Source organism: Hemicordylus capensis, chromosome 1, assembly GCF_027244095.1.
Source record: "Hemicordylus capensis ecotype Gifberg chromosome 1, rHemCap1.1.pri, whole genome shotgun sequence".
Taxonomy (NCBI): Eukaryota; Metazoa; Chordata; class Lepidosauria; order Squamata; family Cordylidae; genus Hemicordylus; species Hemicordylus capensis.
In genome coordinates, this window is record NC_069657.1 from 38,372,402 (window position 1) to 38,393,632 (window position 21,231).

Here is a 21,231-nt window from a genome sequence, read left to right on the forward strand (position 1 = left end):
CTCTAATTCCTTTGGTTTCTCATTTTAAAAATTGCAGGATTTTTTTGCTGTTTAGAGATGACTCTGCACTGTAAAATGGCAGCCAGAAATGACATTGGAAATTATTTCCGGCCACTCAACCCCACAAATAGGCGAATTTTAGCTTATTTTTATGCCACAGATAAAGAAACTGGGTTTCTAAGACCCGTCCGCAGAGACATGAAACTGTGGATGTTGAAACCGTAGGTAACGAGGGACACCTGTACCTATTTGGAAACAACCCTTCAGTTGAGTAAGCTGTATAACTGGTTGCTTTGTACTGAAATAAGCACAGCAACCTTGATGTTCACGAATGGGGGAAAATGCTACTTTTGCGTCTCTTTATTTTTAAAGCTTTTAAGATACACTTTGGATAAACAAGAGCTGCAGCGAGTGAGGATCATAGCCAGCGATAATGTATGGGAACCTATTTCCTTTGCCATGCTGATTGACTCTGAGCTTCATGAAGCGGTCGATATCATCGGGTAGGGCATCTCTTCAAAGCTGTCTCTTCCCCATAATCCCTTACAGTCATATCTCAGACACACTGCAGGTTATACATTTTTGAAAAGTTGTACTGCATTACATGCAGACACACAACAGGTCCATAGTGGGCAGGCTCTCTTCTTCTTCTTCTTCTTGAAAAGCTGCTTCAGGAAGGAGCAATTTTGAGTGGGAAAATGCAAGGGGTATTTTAGTAAGCCTGTGCAGGGCTCTGGCCAAAGACTTTGCACTGTCCCTTAGCTACCATGCAGAGGTAAGTGTTCCCCCCGCCACTCAACCCTGCCTGGTAACAAGAAGATGCCTAATCAACTCCTCTCCTGTTCCCAGCTCCATTAAAGCAAATGGAGCGCTGCTGTGTTCCAGTGCTGTCTTGAAAGGTCTTTGGGAAGTGTAATTATTTCCAGGGAGGAGAGCTGGTCTTCTGGTAGTGAGCCTGTATTGTCTCTTTTGCTAAGCAGGGTCCACCCTAGTTTGCGTTGGGGTGGGTGACTACATGTGAGTGTTGTAAGATATTCCACTTAGCAGATGGGGCCACAGCTCAGTGGAAGAGCATCTGCATGCAGAAGGTCCCAAGTTCATTCCCTGGCATCTCCAGGTAGGCCTGAGAGAAACTCCTGCCTGAAGCTCATCCAGTGCTGGGAAGATGAGTGCATTGGATGGAGGAATGTGGGCTGGGAACGGTCGCCTTCAGGAGGTGCCAACTGGCTTGTGCAAAGTACTTGGCTTCAGCGGAAACTTCTCACAAGCCTGGTATTTAGGCCTTTGCCTGGCCTGCTGCTACATTGCTCCAGTTTGTGCCCAGGGGCACCAGCCAGGTGGCAAAATCCCTCCCATTCTCCCCCCACCCCATCAAAGCGGCTGTCTGAGATGAATCTGACATGGGTGTAGCTATAAATGAGAGGATGGGTTCAAAGAACCAGGGGCCCATCTGTTCCTGAGGGCCCCTCAGCTCCACCCCTCCCTATTTTCTTCCTCACTCCGAGGGTCTGCCAGGGAGAGGGGTGAACATGGCCCTCCCTTCCCTAGCTACGCCCCTGTCTGAGAGCTTGCAAGGAGCACCCCTTCTTGCAATTCTTGAGATGTTTGCAAGAAGCACAAGGAGAGAAAAGAAAGCTGCTAATAACCTTCCCTCCGCCCCCACTTTCAAAGCTGGCAAGAGTTGTTTTTAAGGAGGCCGCTCCTACAAGGAGCATGGAGCATGGCAGCCTTTCATGTCTTGCCTCAGGTGCCACACTATTTTGGGCTGCCCTTGCCTCAGTTGCTTCCTATAAGAACAGCCCTGCTGGATCAGGCCCAAGGCCCATCTAGTTCCACATCCTGTGGCCCATCAGAAGCCAACTTTCCAAATGAGTTTGCAGAAAGGATCACGTGTTTGGAACTCTGGGCAGGGGGAAATAGCTAGAGCAGAGCGATTTGGAATGGGGGGTGGGGAACGGTTGAATACCCATTCTCATGCCCCTTCTGTGCTCAAAATCTCTTTCTTCCAAAGCAGTTTTTCTTGGAAGAGGGTGAGAAGGCCCATCCAAGTTCAGTTATGTGATTTGCATCTGCATAAAATTTGACACTGGTTCTAGATAGTAATTTGGTACAAATTGGCACCTTTTGGTTGAGTGTGATTTCTCCCCCCCCCCGCCATAAAGATTCAGCTTGGTCCACCTAGCCCTTGTGTGGGGTGAGATTGGCTCTTGCAGTAAAAATGGCCTTATCCTTTCACTTTGAAACTGCAGCTTTATTCAGTCTATTCACTGATCCTCCAAACCACAGGATTGGAGAATATGACCTCTGAATGCAACCTTTGTGCAGTGGTGACCACCAGTGTGTGTTCTGACAGAATTTGCCCAGTTTCCCTATTAAGAGTTGAGTAGTGTTTTGCTCTGACTAAAGCATGTTCTTAGTGTAGTTCTTAATCTGTGAATCTTGGGTCTGTGTGTTCTTTGTATTGATGAGGTTTGGGTTAAACTGACAAGGCAACCACTGACTTCTGAATTCCAGGAAATGGCTTGAAACCAGAAGTCTTCATTATGTAGTGCTTTGGGGTTTCAGAAGCAACTTGGCATTCAGCGCGGCAGGGCTGTTCTGAGAAACACAAGCCCAAAGCCCTCATCGGTTAACTTAGTCATTCTGGTGTCTTGATTTTGGGTGATGATAATATTCAAGAGTTAACATAGTATTTAAAATATTAAACTGCAAAACTTAAAATTCCTGGTTCAGATTACTAATGAACTCAGAAGGAGGCCTTAGGCAAGATACTATCTCTGCTTCAACCTCCCAGTGGTTTTCATTGATAAAGGCTAAACTAAATTACTCCCCCTCACCCCCATTTGTCATTCAATTCACAGGTTATTTGAGGGGTGAGAATGGGCTTGGGGCAAATGGTTTAGGGCCTGCCACTTGCAGTGGAGGTTCTTTTTTCATAAACATCTTGCTAGAGAAAAATGCCGGTGCATTTAGGCAGCAAAAATCGTAATCACTGAGAGGAGCACCACAACTGTCTGTGGTGGCAGGAGGGGGAAAGTAACCACTGTAGCTAACGCCACAAACCTTCCAGCAATTTTTACCCTGGCCCTGTTTCAGCCCCATTTACCTCTTTCCCAGTTGGAGCCTAAATATCAAGTCTTAATAATAATGCTGGCCTGTCTTAGAGATTTGTTGCAAGGATTTCAGCGATAACGATTTATTTATTTAATCTGAAATATTTATACCCCACCCCTCCAGTACATTACTGCTCAGGGCAGCTTTCAACATTAATAAAATAGATACAGTGTAAAATAAGACTAGTAAAGCTAACCAAATTTAAGTTAAACAAGTTAAGACTGGGCTAAAACCACAATTAAAATGATATATATTTTTTAAAAGTTTCAAATTAAAAGTTATTTAAAAAGCTGAAAATAGGGAGCTATAAAAACTAAAGAACCTACCAGATATAAGCAACATATGAAACATTAAAAAGCCTCTTTAAAAAGATGTGTGTTTTTCAAACACACCAAAGGAGGAAGCATTGCGAAGCTCTTCGGGGAGAACGTTCCAAAGAAGCTAGACTAATTCAGAGGCACTCTTACCCCCGGACCTTGGGGCCCTGGCCTCCAAAGGCTTGGGGGAGGCCTTCTGCCGCAGCGTGCCCTCCTCCTCCCCATCACTGAACCAATATTCCTAGGGATTAGCGTATTTGTTCTTTAAAAGTCTAAGATTGAAGATCCTAAATTCATGAAGACTGCAGGCTCAACATTCTGTTTTCTATGTTACAGATTCATTGTGTGTGGGGTATCCAAATAAGCTGATGTAAACTTACAGAAAAAGGTCTTCGGAAATCGTGGGTTTCCAAAAGATTTATTGACTTTTTCTGGATACATTTTGAGCATGAAATCTGCTAGTGGGGGAAAGGGTGAATGCAAAAATACCATTATAGAAAGCGCTGCAGATTCCTAAAGATTCTGATTTGGAACTCTTTCACCTCTTGTTTCAATTCAGTTGTATTTGGAGTGTGTTCTTGGAGTTAAATGCATACTCTTCTTATACTTACCTAGGGCTCACTATCCAGGGACAAGAACAGTGCCTGAAGCCTTGTTGACCAAAAAGAAACTCTGGTCTTCAGAAGACTACAGCACCTTCAACAATGAAGTGGGTGGAGGTTGCTGGGCACGGATCCTAAACCAAAACTATGTGAATGGGAAGATGACCGCGTACGTCTTGGCATACATGGTGATATTTATTTGTGTGTGTGTGTGTGTGTGTGTGACATAAGCACTGTGAGATGCAAAGTGTAATGGAGCCTTGTATAACTGGAAGTGGTGTTTAAGTTATTATTTTACGTTTTAACCAATGAAATCTCTGTAGGCTGCTGTCCTGTGTGTCCTGACAGCGTGGTTAAACTTTTTTTCAAATGAGAAGTGGATACTACTTGCCTGTGTTTGTATACTGCCAAACCTTGCGAGAGAGGGGGTTATTTTATAACAGCCTACAGTCTAAAAGCATGATACAAAAGGGATAGGGAAGAAAGAGGAAAATAAGTAAATATGGGTATTGAGTGTTCGGTTATGCTCCAGTGCCATCTATTTGTGAAACTGCTGTAGTGTAGTGCTATCTGGTTAATCTATTCATAATACCCCTGTCAAATCTGAATAAGCTTATTGTTGGTAGAGCATGGAACATGTTGCATGAACATATTTTCACTTTTATTTTTAATAGCACTATTGCTTGGAATTTAGTGTCTAGCTACTATGAAGAGTTACCTTTTGGTCGGTGTGGCTTAATGACAGCACAAGAGCCGTGGAGTGGATCTTACACTGTGAATTCTCCCATATGGATCACAGGTAAACATTTAGGTAGCACTTTTAGAATTAGACAAAGCTTTATTCCTTTGTGACTGTTCTGTTATAAAATGCCTTTTGAATTGCTGCATAGTATTTTGCTGTGTTTGATAGAATTGGTCTAGCTTCTTGAATGCTCTTTATTTGTTATGGGAAAGTTCTCTTGGTTCCTTGCTAAGAGTTGGGAGGGAGAAAGCATGGAAGAAAATAATTTGTCTTGGCCTTCATACAGAAGTCTGAATGATCAATATAGTCTTATAAAACATATGCTGATAAAAATTGCCAACATTCTTTATGAAAACCCCTGCTATCAAGGTTTTGAAACCTTTTGTCCCATCAAGATTGAGAAGTATGTACTCTTCTTTCTCCTTATTTGTTGCCTTCCAGTGATAACTTAACCCAGGGGTACTCAAACTTGGGTTCCCAGATGATGTTGGACTACAACTCCCATCAGCTGCTCTGACCAAAGGCTGGCCATTGAGGCTGGGAATGATGGGAGTTGTAGTCCAACAAGATCTGGGGACCCAAGTTTGAGAATCCCTGGTGTAAGCAGTTCTGAATGTAAATAAATTAGAATATAATTTAATTCCATGTGGGCATTTTAGTGACTTTATTATATAGTAGCATACTTTTAAAAACCATAAAATAAATGACATTTGTTTGAATTGGCTTTATTCCTGCTATTGAAGTGTCTTAAGTAACCTTCTCCTGCCTTAACAGAGTTCTTTTGAATTCTTTTTATTGTTGCTAGTTGCCCCAGTAATAGAAATACTGAAGGATGAGATGTAATTTTAACCCCCCGCCCATCCTTCAAAAATAAATCCTCGTTTCCTGTCTCTCCACCCTATTTTTGTGACACAGCGCACACAACCCAGTTCACACAACCTGGCTGGCACTACCTGCAAGTAGATGGACATTTGGAAGGAGGCGGCAGCTATGTGGCTCTGACTGATGGACAAGGCAATCTTACTATCATCATTGAAACAATGGTAATGCATTTAATGTTGAAAATAACTGTGTACATATGATCTTTGAAATATTTACTTCTGATCAATTATATGTCTGTCAATTCATGGGTGACAGTTAATGGGTGACATTTAAAAGTACCTGTGTATTAAGCAGGATTAGCATAGTAACTAAGGGTCTCCTCCAAATCTCACTTCTACTATGACTCAAAAAGGTTGGTTTAGGCAGGCTGCTATCTCCCAGCCTCAGTTCCCCCACTGCAGTATGGGGATAACTTATACTGACGTATCTTATGGATTTGGTGTAAAGATTACGAACGTAAAGTATGTGAAGTGCTTTGAATTCTCTGACATGCCATATTAATATGAGGTTTCCTTCTTATCAAAGCTTCTCTTCATAGTAGCATGATCCCAAACTGAAGTTTTTCTGCAGGATCTGTGAACTGCTTCAGACTATGTTCTGTTGTCCGCAGTACAGCTGGGTTCTGTGTGTGCCAAATTATGCGGTGTGTGGCCTGTAGATTTAATCTTTCACTCTTCATATAAGCTGCATGCAGGAAGTGTAGCTTCTGCTTCCCTTCCCCACCCTTCAGCAATTTTGTAAATGTTGCCATAAAACAATTTGCTACTATCTCCAGGTATTAGTGATACTCTTTCTCTCTCCGCTTATTAGTATGAGAGGCTCTTGAACATTAGCTGCTTATATCTAATCTTGAACTGAAATGGTGGTTGATATGTTTTGTGTGCACTTTGTTTTCAGACATATCGCCACTCTGCATGCATCAGGCCGCCTCTGCTTCCATTCATTGTGTCGCCCCAGAAATCAACGTTCCACCTCAAAGGCTCCTTTGTAAGTAAATGACATGCACTGTATTTGCTCCTTGTCACGTCTGTGTATTGCTGTTGTCAATAAGTAGAGACTAGGAAATATAATAATAAAAATGGAGTCATCTGTATATAAAGTAAAGTGTGCCATTGAGTTGGTGTCAACTCCTGTCGCCCAGAGAGCCCTGTGGTTGTCTTTGGTAGAATCCAGGAGGAGTTTACCATTGCCTCCTCCCACGCAGTATGAGATGATGCCTTTCAGCATCTTCCTATATCACTGCTCGATATAGGTATTTCCCATAGTATACAGCCTGTAGGAAATGTGTGTATGTAGCTAGGCATAGGTTTGATATGTGGCCATAGCTCAGTTGGTAGAGCATCTGCTTGGCATGCAAAGAAGGCCCAGGTTCAAATCCCTGGCATCTTCAGTTAGGGCTGGGGAAGGCTCTTGTCCGGAACCCTGAACAGTTACATTCAGTCATTGGAGACCATACTGAGCTAGATGGACTCAGTGGTCTATCTCAGGTAGACAGCACTTTTCTGTCTACCTATGTGAATCCTGAGGGTGTGTGTGGAGTCTGTTGTGGCGCAGCCTTCCTAAACAGGTATACCTGCCTTGCCATTGCCCACTTTCAGACAGTGAAAATGGCTGTTTAAATGAGTCTTTAAACACATGTTGCCTCTCAAAACAAGCCTTCTAGATTTCAGTCCTAAACACCCGTGATAGAGATTGACCCTCATCAGACTTAGTAGGATTCGCTTCCACGCAAGCGTGCATAGGATTGCACTGTCAGTTTGACCAAAACTTACTAATGACTCAAGTGGTCTCATTTCATGCTGTGGTGGGTGTGACTGAGGGAACTACAAAGTGGAACTCATTACCAGTCTCTATCAGTAACCAAGGACTGGATGAGGGGTTTAGATGATGAACTGGCTCTTTTCTCATACAGCTTCTCCTGTACTTGTGAAATTAGCTTTCGTGTGTGGATGCACACGAGGCTTATTTATCTGGAAACCAGAAGCTCACTTCCCACCCACCAGCAAGAAGTATGCTTTCCTAACACTTCAGGATGTTACAAAAAGAATCTAATTGAGTTCTTCCTCCTCAGAGTAAAGTGAAAGCTCTTCAGATGTGGTACTCAAAGCTTGAATTTACATCAGCAAACTCCACGTTATTCAAGTCACTTGGGCCTAAAACTGTGAGTGTACCTTCTTGTTATAGTCATAGGTGTGGGATGGAAAATGTTCCTCTACCTTATTTTTCTCTGGAAAATTTTCTGTTTCTAAAAATGCATTGGCAGACATCCAGATTAGCACTGTGCACATGTATCAGTGTGAGTTCCAGACTACTGTGGTGCTGTTACTTGAGTAGGAAAAGGGGGGATTTATCTCCTCCCTCAGAAGCACACTGTGAGTCACCAAAATATGTCCCTGAGGGCTGCATGACATTCGGGGATATATTTTGGTGATTCACGGTGGGCTTCTGATGAAGAGGGAGACTGTTAAAATCTCTCCTTCCCCAGCTCAAGCTTCGGCACAGTGGAAGTCTTGAAACCGCACTGCTGCACATGCGCAATGCTAGGCGAGATGCTGGTCACTGTTTCATAAAATTCATCAGTAAGAATGAATGTACCCCAATGCAATGTTAGTCAGGTTTGGCAATTTCAAAGTTGTAATTGCTGTTTTCATGTGATTATCCCTTAGAAATGTGTGAGACAATACATATATTTTATTGATTTGAGTATTCCAATAGAAATAATATCTTTCCACTCAAAACTTTGAAATTGTTGCAGTATAACATTTAAACCACATTAAATGTGTTTATTGATTCCCCACCCTAATCAAGCATTTCAGTTTAAATGCTTTTAAAACAGTTTTTCAGGCTACTTGAAAACCTTTTGAGATAGTATGGCTAATGGTGCCTTTTCGTTTTGTTAAATTGGTCAAATAACATGCCAAATCAGATCCATTAGTAAAATAAAATCTTCTGCAGAAAAGATTAATCCAAATATTATGCAAATGAGGAAAAATTTGCTTGGACATTTCCCTCCAGAAAATTTCAAGGCAGTTTTTCCAATTCAGGAATTTTTAGAAAACCCATATTTCTTGGAGTACAATAGTTACTACTACCAAGTTGTCTTGCATTGCAGTCATTGCCTTTAACATAAGTAAATAAAGTTGTGCCGTCAAGTCCATGTTGACTCTTGGCCCCCACCAAGCCCTGTGGTTTTCTTTGGTAGAATACAGGCGAGATTTACCATTGCCTCCTTCCGCGCAGTGAGAGATGATGCCTTTCAGCGTCTTCCTATATCGCAGCCAAATGCTGCCATCCTCAACAGCAGCAACACATTACCTGTGCCCTTTCTGTTGTCCTCTGATAGACAGGTATTGCCTGATGAATCACCAACATATGAAGGTACTGCTAGATGCTGCCTCCATTCGCTGTATGACTCACTGATGTCTCTGTTGAAATTTTAATGTTCTGTAAGCTTGTCTGTAATAGCTCACAGTGTTACAATAAAACATCATATCTGAGATACAAGAGTAGTGAACATGCTAGAATATTAATCTGAACCAGGATTCCTTTGCTACTCCTAGGCAGGCATTCTTTCTCTGTGTTGGCTGCCTCTAGAAAATCACTTGCCCATCCTCTTTCTATTTAGGTCTCTGAAGGGGTGTTGACTGTAGATCTGGGCCTGGATGAAGTCTATACTTTGACAACCCTGACAACAGGCAATAAAAGGTCCTTCTCGGATTCTCCTCCATCCCACCTTTTCCCTTCAGATTACAAGGATGATTTCAACATACGTAAGTCAGTACTTGAAGTCACTACTGAGAACCCCGTAAATCAGAGTGAGATTTGGTCCAAGGCTACCACAAATATTTGATGCAATAGCATTATTCTTAAGCATGAATGATAGTTGGCAGTCCTAAATCTACATGAATGAAAATATTCTGAGTTAAGGTGGCCCAATCCATACCAAATAGCTGCCTTTTGGGGCTGCTTAGTTTTTCTGTAAACCTAAAGCTTTAGTGGGCGCGGCAGGGGGAGTATAGACCTGCAACAAAATGTCACAATATATGTCTGGTGTCCCTGTGTTACCAAAGCTTGTGCACTTTTTTTTAAAGGCACCTTTCCCCCTCAGAAGCAGAACCAAATATTCTCCAAGCTGAGAAATGTTCTGCTTTTTGTTCAAGCCTTCCACCCCTCTCCTCACTACTGAGTTTCATTAGCTCTGCCCACCGGGTTGCCTGTTAACTGCCCTCTGAGTCAGCGAACATTCTGCTCCATTAAGTTATATTGAGACAGTTTTGTATGTTTTGCCCTCTTAGTCCCCCCCACTTTTGTGAAACTGACTTATCTGTCACCCTGAGTTGGCCAGTACTTCCCTCTTGCTTGAAGATGCTCCAGTTATGCTTCCATGACATTTCCAGCTCTTTTGGAAATAGATATAGGACTTGTCTGGTCCCAGAAGGCTGCAAACAAGCCTTATATATTGTGATTCATACCTTCTGGAGTCACATATTCACTGGCAAGTTAGAACTTTTTGTTAATTTCCCCACTCAAGCTGTGTGAAGCATGGGTGCTTGTGCAAGGGGGAGTAATCTCCCCTTCTTTAGAAATGCTCTGAGCAATGTGCATTTATGTCCCTGAGGGCTGTGCAGCCCTTAAGGATGTAATTGTACATCGGAGGTCAGTGGAATCCCACCACCCTGCACAAGTGCCTGTGCTTCAGAAGTGGGGACGCTGCCACTGTGGACATGCATCCTTTGCCTGCACACTCACAGCTTTAGTCAGAATGTCAGCTATTTTCCAGGGACCTTTCTTCAGTTCGGTGGTTAAGGCAGCCTGCTGCCAAATGGGAGATAGTGAATACCAGTTCCGCAGGCTCCAGCTTCTCCCCCCGCCCCCGCTGTGAAAAGTTGCTGAGGAACTGTGTGCCTCTATTTAGCGTCAGCATTTGTGAACGTGAAATGATGAGTCCTTTGTTCTTCAACTAGGAAACCCACCTTTCAGTGAGGCGCCCAACTTTGCCGATCAGACGGGGGTGTTCGAGTACTTTGTAAACACTTCTGACCCAGGGGAGCACGTCTTTACCCTCCGACAGGTGGTGACGCAGAGACCTATAACTTGGGTTACTGATTCAAAGAACCCCATCAGCATTATAGGAAACTACAAATGGTATGTAACCAAGGGCCAAGTAAACTGGATGTGCAGTTGGCATATCTGGTAACCTGGTTTAGGTAATGGCAACGGGCAACTTTCAACATTCCTAAGTCCAAAGGCACTCTGAATTGCAGGCGCCTTGGTTCGCAAGGTGTTTTGTGCTCACACAACTCGCTATAACAATGTGTTCAAGATGATCCAAGGCTGCCACCTACTGTCCACTTTTTAGCATAGCACAGAAGCTGACGCAAGCGAGCTATCTGGTAAAGGGAGCAGTGCAAGTAGGAATTATTTCACTTAAAGGAAACTACTTGGCCTGTGACTCCTTCAGATGAGTGCGTTACGGGCATGTGGATTAATAGCTTAAAGTGTGAATTGGCAGCATTGCATCTCTGAGTTGATTGATTGATTTAAGTGCCATTAAGTCGGTGTCGGCTGAGTTGGCTGTGGCTGCTCAAACCCCCATGCCTCTTTCTCTGCTGCTGCCTCCCCTATTCCAGAGCTTTGCTGCTTCTGTCATGGAGCTGTACCTGCACAGTCTGTCCCCAACTGGAAAGGACAGTGCTGTGTGATTTCAGTTCCAAACCTTAGGTTGGATGAAGACTTACAGTAGTATGCAATTGCCGCTGAAAGAGACTTGACAAAGTCAAAACTCATCTGGCAGAAATACAGGAGAGAGCAGATGCTGGCAAGATCACAATATGATGCTTCATCTTCCAACTAGACTGTTCTAGACGGGGTCACACTTCCCCAAAAGGAACAGGTTCGCAGTCTGGGAGTACTTCTGGATCAACGTCTCTCCTTGGTTTCTCGGGTTGAGGCGGTGGCCAGGGGTGCCTTCTATCAGCTTCGGCTGATACACCAGCTGCGCCCGTTTCTCGAGATCAGTGACCTCAAACCAGTGGTACATTTGTTGGTAACCTCCAGACTGGACTTCTGTAATGCGCTCTATGTGGGGCTGCCTTTGTACGTAGTCCGGAAACTTCAGTTGGTCCAGAATGCGGCAGCCAGATTGGTCTCTGGGTCATCTCGGAGAGACCACATTACTCCTTTGTTGATGGAGTTACACTGTCTGCCAGTAGGTTTCCGGGCAAAATGCAAAGTGCTAGTTATAACTTATAAAGCCCTAAACGGCTTAGGCCCTGGGTATTTAAGAGAGCGTCTTCTTCACTATGAGCCCCACTGGCCGCTGAGGTCACTTGAGGAGGTCTGTCTCCAGTTGCCACCAACTTGTTTGGTGGCTACACAGAGACGGGCCTTCTCGGCTGCTGCCCCGAGATTGTGGAATGCGCTCCCTGCTGAGATACGATCCTCCCCATCTCTGGCAATTTTCAGAAAACACCTGAAAACACATCTCTTCAGCCAGGCTTTCTCAGCTTTTTAAAACTTGTTTTTAGATTGTTTAATTGTTGTTTTATGATGTTTTTAATTGTTAATCATTGTTTTATGTTTTATGATTTTTTGTTTTAATTATTAATTGATTTTAATGGTGTTTTATTGTAAACCGCCCTGAGCCTTTTGGAAGGGCGGTATAAAAGTTTTAATAATAACAACAACAACAACTAAAGCACAATACTGGGACCATCTATCTATCAAATTTATATACCGCCCAAACCTTCATCTCTTATGCAAACTTCTCTCATTACCTGGTGATTTTGAATATGCACTACTAGATTTAATACAGAGAGTACTCCGACAATTTTGTATTGATTGAATTGAGATTTATAGTTCTGTTTTTATTGATCCGGTTCTATCATCTTTTGTATAATTGGGCAGTGTTTTTAAACCTTATGGGTTTTTTTAGTTGTTGTTGTTGGTTAATTCGATTTCTATACCGCCCTTCCAAAAATGGCTCAGGGCAGTTTAGACAGAGAAATAACAAGCAAATAAGATGGATCCCTGTCCCCAAAGGGCTCACATTCTAAAAAGAAACATAAGAAAGACACCAGCAACAATCACTAGAAGTACTGTGTTCGGGGTGGATAGAGCCAGTTACTCTCCCCCTGCAAAATAAAGAGAATCACCACGGTAAAAGGTGCCCCTCTGCCCAGTTATTATCACTATTATATTAAAATTTTCATATACTATATTTGGGTTCTTTTTTGATGCTCTTCATATTGCTGAATCCAAACAGGGTTTCGTTTGCTTTTGTTTAGAGGAACTAAAGGGGCAGCGACCTGAGATTGTGTTTATTGTGGCTCACATACTACAGTAAGCACCCCTGAAATAAATGGGACAAGTTTAAGATTAACTTAGAATGTTACCCTATGTTTTTACTCAATTAAATTTCATAACCTCCTTTGATTGTAAAGGTAAAGTGTGCTGTTGAGTCGGTGTCAGCTCCTGGCGACCACAGAACCCTGTGGTTGTCTTTGGTTGTAGTATTATAGAAAATACAGGGGTAAGTTATTTAGGAACATATTGTACCATTTGGCTTGGGCATAATTGCTAATCACTTAGGGACGTGACGAGTTGCTCCTCCATAGTGCTTCAAGTAATTTCCAATTTTAGGCTATAATATGTTTTGTTGCTTCATCTTGGGTTAAATTTCCTGTGGTCATTTTCTTCTTATGCAACGTAGCTCCTGCAATTGCCTTGTGTAATCTTGTGGGGGTTCCATATGCACCTGGCAAGACTGGTTTTTGAAGGAGATGGTTGAGCGAGGATCTTGGTGTATATGGGACTGTGTTCTGTACAAGTTTTACCATGTATAGAACACTTGATCTTCTTGTACTTTGTGATGGAGCCATTGACTTTATGTGCCTTTTAGGTTGTCTGTTGGCTTTGCATTCTTTCCTCTATGTGGTCAGTAATACTAAAACAGTAAGGTTAAAGATTAATTTGCCATTTCTGTTTTTCACCTGTTTGGGATTGCAATTGGATGGCTTGTATATTATACAAAGGAGGAGTCATTGTGCATGTATGGCTTTATTGCAAGCCAATCCTGTGTTTTGCTATACTGAGACATTCAGGCTGTTAAGAATGTGTGGTAAACTCATTCAGTTGCTGCAGAAATACCTGTCAATGATTGAAGTACATGAGCAATTGTCTTTGCCACTTTGCAAGCATATAAGGATGTGATACTGGAGAAATCCCTACTTTTTCTCCAGGACATAGGCTGCTCCAGAGTGGTGTTAGGACTAATTAAAAGCCTTCACTATTATTTGCAGTTATAGCATTGAAATGTTTCCTACTAGATGTTGGGACAATTGATATCGAAATGCTTTCCCTCATAACCCAATGTCTGATTATATCACCCCATCCCCAATTTGTCTTTTGCAGGGTAAACCTAGCAATAACTTGTGATGTTTACATAGAATCAGATAAAGGAGGTGCTTTTATAGCTGGAAGAATCAACAAAGGTGGGATATATATCAGTGATGCGAAAGGAGTTTTCTTCTGGGTGTTTCCAGATGGCACCTACAAGGTCACCAATGATCTCTGTGAGTATTTGGCCTTCAGTATTTGCATACTCATTTTTGGATTGAGGTTGGTTGCCACTTATCCTGAACTGATGTGGCGAAGTATTCCGAGGGGCTTGATATTTGCATTGCAAATCACTTATGCAGTAGTTACATCAGCTATATCAGCTGATAGATTTCTGTTCATTTTCCCTATCTTGTTGTCAAGCCAGGATGCTATTGCTAATTGCTCAAATTGTAATTATAACTTTGGCCAGCTTGGGCTGTAACTTACTGGAAAGACAGGATATAAATCCATAAACAAATGGTATGGAGTAATCAAAATTTCTTCAAGCAAAAACTCTTCTGAATGGGATGTTATCTGCAGTGTTAGATATGCAAGTATCAAAGTGGGGCTTAATTGCTTTAAAATGTTAGGTCACCCAGTGCTTGGTAGAGTTTGCCATGTACTTCAAATTCCAGTGTTAGTTTACAGAACCTTTAAACATGACTGGGCTCTGGGCTGTAGACTTGAAATTCTGCAAGCCCTTTGTTAAACAAACTGAGATTGCAGGCATTCAAGATCTTGAAAACTCTGAATAAGCCGATGGGTTTAGGAACTGATTCATAGGATTCCTACGACTGTTAAAATGGTTAAAAATAACCAGGGCTACATGAAGATCTTATACCATCTCAATGCAGTTTTCTTAGCTCAAATGTTCTAAAGCATATTTTGTTTGCAGATGGTGAAAATATCTTGATGAAAGGGCTGTCTGGTGTTCGGGCCAAAGTGTGGCATACACTTACTCTAATTATCATGGTAAGCACTGAAACTGGAATTTTTAAAAAGCTAATTTTGTAATTGTTTGACTCAAGAAATGACACTCAGGCTCTCAAATTCTAAACCTGAGGATTACCAGTTATGACAATCCTCAGGAAATCTGTGTGAAAAGTTTAGCTGGTCTTGCTAGCCACTATTGGTTTGGTAAAGTGCTCCCTTCAGCCCTTGAACATGGTAGTGACTTGGGTTCAAGTTCCAGGTTCACACGACTGGTGTCAAGCAACTATCTTGGATGCTTTCTGCTGTCCCCTGTTGACCATCTGTAAAATAGGAGATGGACAATTCAGTATTTCGCCATGAGCATACCAGCTGCATTAGCTTCTGCCTATTCCCCCCACCCACCCCCGCCAGCCTGATTCAAATGCCACTGAAACAAAAAGTAGGATCTGTAGGGGATTATTAACAGAGCAAGAAATATTTTCCAATAGATTCACTTATTTTCTTCCATTAACATTCTTTAGAAGAGAGGTCTAGCAAAATGGCAGACCTCTGATTTCTTTTACTGAGTACAACTCGAGAGCATTCCATACAAGCCTCTTATAGCTGAATTCCCATTGGCCTTAACGGCTTAAGTTACCACATTGTTTTTCAACCACATGCTTGACTAGTCAGTCTTCTTAATCCCATATCAGACTGTGTACATTAACATTGCCCCCTTCATTTTGACAGGGCTCCAATGCTTCCGGCATGTTGAATGGCTATCCCCTCTGGGAGAATGTCACCATATCTGAGCCGGCGAATGGCTGGGCTGCTATTGGAACACACTCTTTTGCATTTACACAGTTTGACAACTTTCATGTTCAGGCCTCCTGAGGCTTCTGTCACACATGGACAAGTCGGTTCTTTTCTCCTCCTTTGAACTAGTGCCAGTTCAAATCTTGAAAATCATTTTTTTTTAAATGAATGATAGTGGGAACCTTTCCTCCCCTGCTGCTTTTATGAATGAATTTGGCTTCTAAAATGTAAATATGTCTGTACCCTCCTAATTAGGATGTTCTCAGAATTCATACTTATCTCCTGGGATGAAAGCCTTGGTTTTAGACAGGGTCTCCCCCCCCCCCTTTTATGAGCTATAGTAGGAATGAAACACTACTAGCCTTCTAAGTTTGTATATAAACATTTAACATTAATTTAGGCAATATGAACAGGGTCACCTCACACGACAACTATTTTTCAACACTTCTAATACCTGTGCATTGCATTCTAGGGATGTGCACGAATCGCAATTCGATCGTCGGCTCGCAGCACAGCCCAGGCACCTTTTTAAAGGGAGGAGAGCAGGTCCATACCATCTCCACCGCTGGAGCTGCCTGCTGCATCTCGGCGCCCTTGTGCACTGGTGGCGCTCCCCCCAGCTGCCTTTGTATGACGGTGGCACACACGTGGCCTCCGCACGTGCATGGAGACCATGTGCATGCCACTGACGTGTGAGGGCAGCTGGGGGGGGGGTACATTCCTGCGAGAACTAAGATGCAAAAAACCGTGCAGAGATAATTGCTCAGAGACCAAAGGAATACTAATGGTAGCAGAACCTCTACTAATACTGGAAAAATAACCAGAAATTCATATGGAGGAAAAAAGGCAATAATATCTGAGAAACAAATTCAAGATGCTATCTTAGAATGAAACCATATCAGTCATAGTCCAGTAAACTGGAACAAGTACCAGTGGTCTGACAAAAATACTAGACATGCATATACATTCCTGCAGCAGGTAGCTGCAGCAAGTGGCGGAGAAGCAGGTATGGACCTGCTCTCCTCCCTTTCAAAGGTGCCTGGGCTGTTCTACAAATCGCCGATCAAATTGCAATTCATACACACTGCTATTCCATTCCTTTCACCAAACTTCCACTTTCCATCAGAAAATTCCCCGGATATATCTGACTCTGCATATATGCAGAAGTCAGATAATCGAAAGCTATCCCACCCACCCCCCCCCCCGCCGCCCACTTTGTGCTTTTATATCTGAGGTGATAGAATAAAGGGCTCGATAGATTTAAATGCCTTCTCCCAGGAAATAAGAGATTTCGCTCCTAGCCTTTAAAGTCTTAATTCATCACACTATTTTGGATGGCTGACCGGGTAGCTTATGAAGTGTATTTTAAACTACCTCCTCTGCTAATAGCAGTGTAGCGAATACATTGAAAGTGCCTGTCACTTATGATCGCCCAAGAACTTATATGGCCTTCAATTGTCTGTTTCTTGTTGTAAGTGGGAGTGTGTGTGTGTGTGGGCGGGGGGGGAATCTGAAAATTCAATGGAAATAGTTTCCTTCGGGTCTATGGGGAACACCTCTCAGGCAGCCTCCACACAGTTGCCTTAAGAGCTCTTGAGGCTGCCAGGCATATAACCAGGCTGGGGCAGCATCAGAAGTCAGTCGGCTTAGGCACTGACCTGAGTGACGGTCCCCAGCCAGCCTTGCCGACCCCTGTACACTCCCAGTACCTTTGGCAGCATTGTGCAAGTCCGCCAAGAGACCCGTCCATCACTGCTTCACCTGGCACCAGGCTACCACCTATGAATGGGAGCATCTTCCAGAGACACTGAATCTCTGAGAGATTCTCCCAGTTGATGGGTAGTGAGGGCGGGAGGAGGAGGAGCTGCTCTACAAGTCTGTTGGGCAAGCATAACTCAAGGGCAATAACTCAAGCCAAGAGAGCTCCAGGATAATTCACTTTTTTTTTTTTTGAAGAGGGCCCAATGGGCAGTGGCAAAAGGAGGAACTGCCCCTGTTCAAGGGGGAAGCAGCAGGTGCAGCTCCTCATCTTTCTGCTCTACATTTCAAATTGGTGAATGGGATAGGATGCAGCGGCACCTCCTGCTGCAGATTCCTCCATTTGTTGATTAGGAGGAGTCATTGCCCACCAGTAAGCCCTTCTCTCCGTGCCCCCCCTTCTGATTTCATTTTTAAGGGTAGCCATCAGTGTTCCTTCTAACAGGGATTCCCAGATGTTCTTGACTACAACTCGCAGAATCCCCAGCTGCAATGGCTTTTGCTTGGGGATTCTGGGAGTTGTAGTCAACAACATCTGGGGATCTCTGTTAGAGGGAACACTGGTTGCCATGCAAACCCCAGAATGGCAACTTGTTAGTTAAAACTATATCTTAGCCCAGGGCTGCACAATTTTGGCCCTCCAGCTGTTTTTGGACCACATCTCCCATCATCCCAAGACTCTGTGGCCAGTAGTTTTGGATTATGGGAGTTGTAGTCCAACATCTGCAGGAGGGCTGAAGTTCTGCAGCCCTGCTCTAGCCTGATTGAGGTCACTGGAAGACTGTGTTAGAAAATGTCTCTATAAGCCTCAGACTCCCCCCCCCGCCGGCCATTCAAGTAGATCTCTGAGACCAAGTTGAACATGCAGTACTTAATCTGGACTAATGGAAGCTGCTTTTATAGACACTGATATTCTACAGTTCTGTCCTGTCTGAGTATTTCAATGTTACACTACATCACAGCTGAGCAGGTTTTTGTGGCTTTAAAAAGGGAAATACGTGTGTCTGTGTGCTTTGACCCACCGGCCAGGAATAGTGCCTTACATGCTTAAAACTTCATGTTTCTGTGTCCATAACCCCCCTGCTGGATCAGACTCTACCTAGGTCAGCATTCTGTTTCCCACAATGGCCAACCAGATGCCTCTGAAGGTCTATAAGCAGGAGACAGAGGCGGAACTCCTCTTACTGTTGCTCCCCAGCAATGGATATCCAGAGGCATTGTGCGGCAACTTCTTTAAACGACTCCTGTGAGTGCCTTAGGCGAGTATTCTTATTGGCCAAATCTGCTGGTCAGACCAAATTTTTAAAACAGAGAGCTCCTGCTCTTAATTAGCGGTAGCCTAGGTGACAGCCCATGTGATTGCCAGGACGTGATTGAAGCGTTTATTCCAAAGAGGATGTTTTTTTTAATGTGTTACACTAGATTGATGGATGGTTCTGTTTTTGCATTATGTATACTAAATGTAGCATAATCAAGAGTATGGTTGTGCTAAATTATGAATTAATAATTTAAAAGTTGCTGTGTTGTGAATGTACTCCACAGGTTGTTTGCTGTATGGATTTGTAACAAGCTGCTCTTTAAGCAAAATGTTGATGTATGTGATTGACTACTGCATAGCCTAATGTTTCAAACTAAGGAAAAATGTTTAAACTCTTTATACATGTAGAATATCTTATTTAAATGCCATTTTTTCAGTGGGATCAGAGATATGCTTTCCACTGTGATTTAGGACCTAAAAAGTTGGAGCTGCCATGCAAAAACTGTGTAATTGAAGCTGCATTTCTGCAGTCTATTAATTTCTATTAAAAGAAATACATGCTGAATTTTCACCAAATATAGTAAGAATTGTTTTTCTAGATTACTCAGTGCCCATGCAATAAATTGTACAGTGCTGAGAAAGTTTGTGAACCCCCTAGGATGGTCTCCGTGTTAGCATAATTCTTATTCAAAACATGGTTGGATCCTAAGCTAAACCCTGCTGAGAGAGAGGCCACCCCAATAAATAACTCTGGCAAAAAGGATGTATTTTGAATATTCACTCAACAGAAAGAGTCAACAGCAAACATTCTTGTGTGAACGTTAACCCTTCATTCAGTAACTGGTGGCACCTCCTTGAGCAGCAATAACTGCAACTAAATGTTTCCTTTAACTGGTGCTCATCCGCTTCAATTGGCTTAGAGGAATCTTGGCCCATTTTCCCATTTAAAAAACTGCTTCAGCTCTGTGACATTGGACAGCTTCCTTGCATGAACAGCTCACGGGAGAGGAGAGCTGGTCTTGTGGCAGCAAGCATGACTTGTCCCCATAGCTAAGCAGGGTCTGCCCTGGTTGCATATGAATGGGAGACTTGATGTGTGAGCACTGCAAGATATTCCCCTCAGGGGATGAAGCCGCTCTGGGAAGAGCAGAAGGTTTCAAGTTCCCTCCCTGGCAGCATCTCCAAGATAGGGCTGAGAGAGATTCCTGCCTGCAACCTTGGAGAAGCTGCTGCCAGTCTGTGAAGATAATACTGAGCTAGATAGACCAATGGTCTGACTCAGTATATGGCAGTTTCCTATGTTCCACTTGAGGTCTTGCCACAACATTTCAGTAGGGTTTAGGTTGGGACTTTGACTTGGCCACTCCAAAACACAAAATCTCTTCTTCAGTCATTCTGTGGTAGACTGACTTGAATTGACGATGACGTTAGGGTTGTTGTCTTGCTGCATGACCCACTTTCGGCTCAACTTCAGCTCATGGACAAATAGCCTGACATTGTCCTTTAGAGTTTTCTGATACGCTGCTAAATTCATGGCTCCATCAGTGATGGTAACCATCCAGTTCCTGATGCAGCAAAGCAGCTCCAAACCATGATGCTTCCACCACTATGCTTGACAGTCGAGATGAGGAAGGCAGTATTTGGTTTTCGCCAAACAAAATGTTTGTGATTGTGTCTGAAAAGTTCAATTTTTGATTCATCTGTTCAGAGACCATTATTCCAGTAGCCTTGTGGGCCATCCTAATGCCCAGAATAATCCAGAATGGTTCATCCAGAATCAAACATTGAACTTTTAATCAGTTTGAGCAATGACCTTTGGGCTTGTTAGTATTATGCTAACCCACCGCACACAGTTGTTAAGTGGAAGAATCCCCATGTATTGCCCCCCTAAGCTCTTTGCAGGGCACTATACAAATGTGATGAAGTTGTTAATCTTGAAGACTGTAGTCTAACATTCCGTAATTGTTGAGTGCCTCAGGCAAACAGCCCAAATGGTTCAGCAATATTGGAAGGAGACTTGATATCACACACTGAAATATGTAGCAAGATTGTTTTGCAAGTAGTGTTTGGGTTTGGTAGAAACTGAGTCCTAGGATAAATCCTAAGGAACATTACTTATGTTCTACTTGGAACAGATGTACACAGAGGGCTGGAAGCTTTAGTTAGTTTATATTATGTTAGAAAATAATGCATGACTGTCTTATTTACTACTACTACGGATATTTATACACTCATCCCTTGCCAACCGTGAGGGTTCTATTCCTTGAAAACCTCATGGTTGGTGAATTTGCAGTAGATGAGCCATTGAAATCAATGGCAAATGGGTTTAACTGAAAAATACAGTTAATTTAGAGGAGAAATCCCCCTCAAATCACCAGGAGGCAGAAAGAGGAGTGAAGTGGACCCCTGAAAATGACCCCCGACCCCTGTAATTTGTGGGGGGAATCCAAA

General features: G+C 42.9%; 1 protein-coding gene across 2 annotated transcripts in view; it reads left to right on the top strand.

Annotated features, from left to right (window-relative positions):
* The window catches only part of GALC (galactosylceramidase), a 53,578-nt gene extending 34,222 nt beyond the window's left edge, over positions 1-19,356 (top strand). The window contains exons 7-17 of one of the 2 annotated variants that reach the window (XM_053285643.1): positions 373-503; positions 4,047-4,202; positions 4,708-4,832; positions 5,691-5,818; positions 6,555-6,644; positions 7,729-7,818; positions 9,283-9,427; positions 10,622-10,802; positions 14,070-14,230; positions 14,932-15,008; positions 15,699-19,356. In XM_053285643.1, coding sequence (XP_053141618.1) covers positions 373-503; positions 4,047-4,202; positions 4,708-4,832; positions 5,691-5,818; positions 6,555-6,644; positions 7,729-7,818; positions 9,283-9,427; positions 10,622-10,802; positions 14,070-14,230; positions 14,932-15,008; positions 15,699-15,842 — 1,428 coding nt within the window. In that variant the 3' untranslated portion in view covers positions 15,843-19,356. The remainder of the gene's footprint in view (positions 1-372; positions 504-4,046; positions 4,203-4,707; positions 4,833-5,690; positions 5,819-6,554; positions 6,645-7,728; positions 7,819-9,282; positions 9,428-10,621; positions 10,803-14,069; positions 14,231-14,931; positions 15,009-15,698) is intronic. The other variant, XM_053285644.1, reaches the window with a different exon arrangement.
* Positions 19,357-21,231: the final 1,875 nt, after the last annotated feature.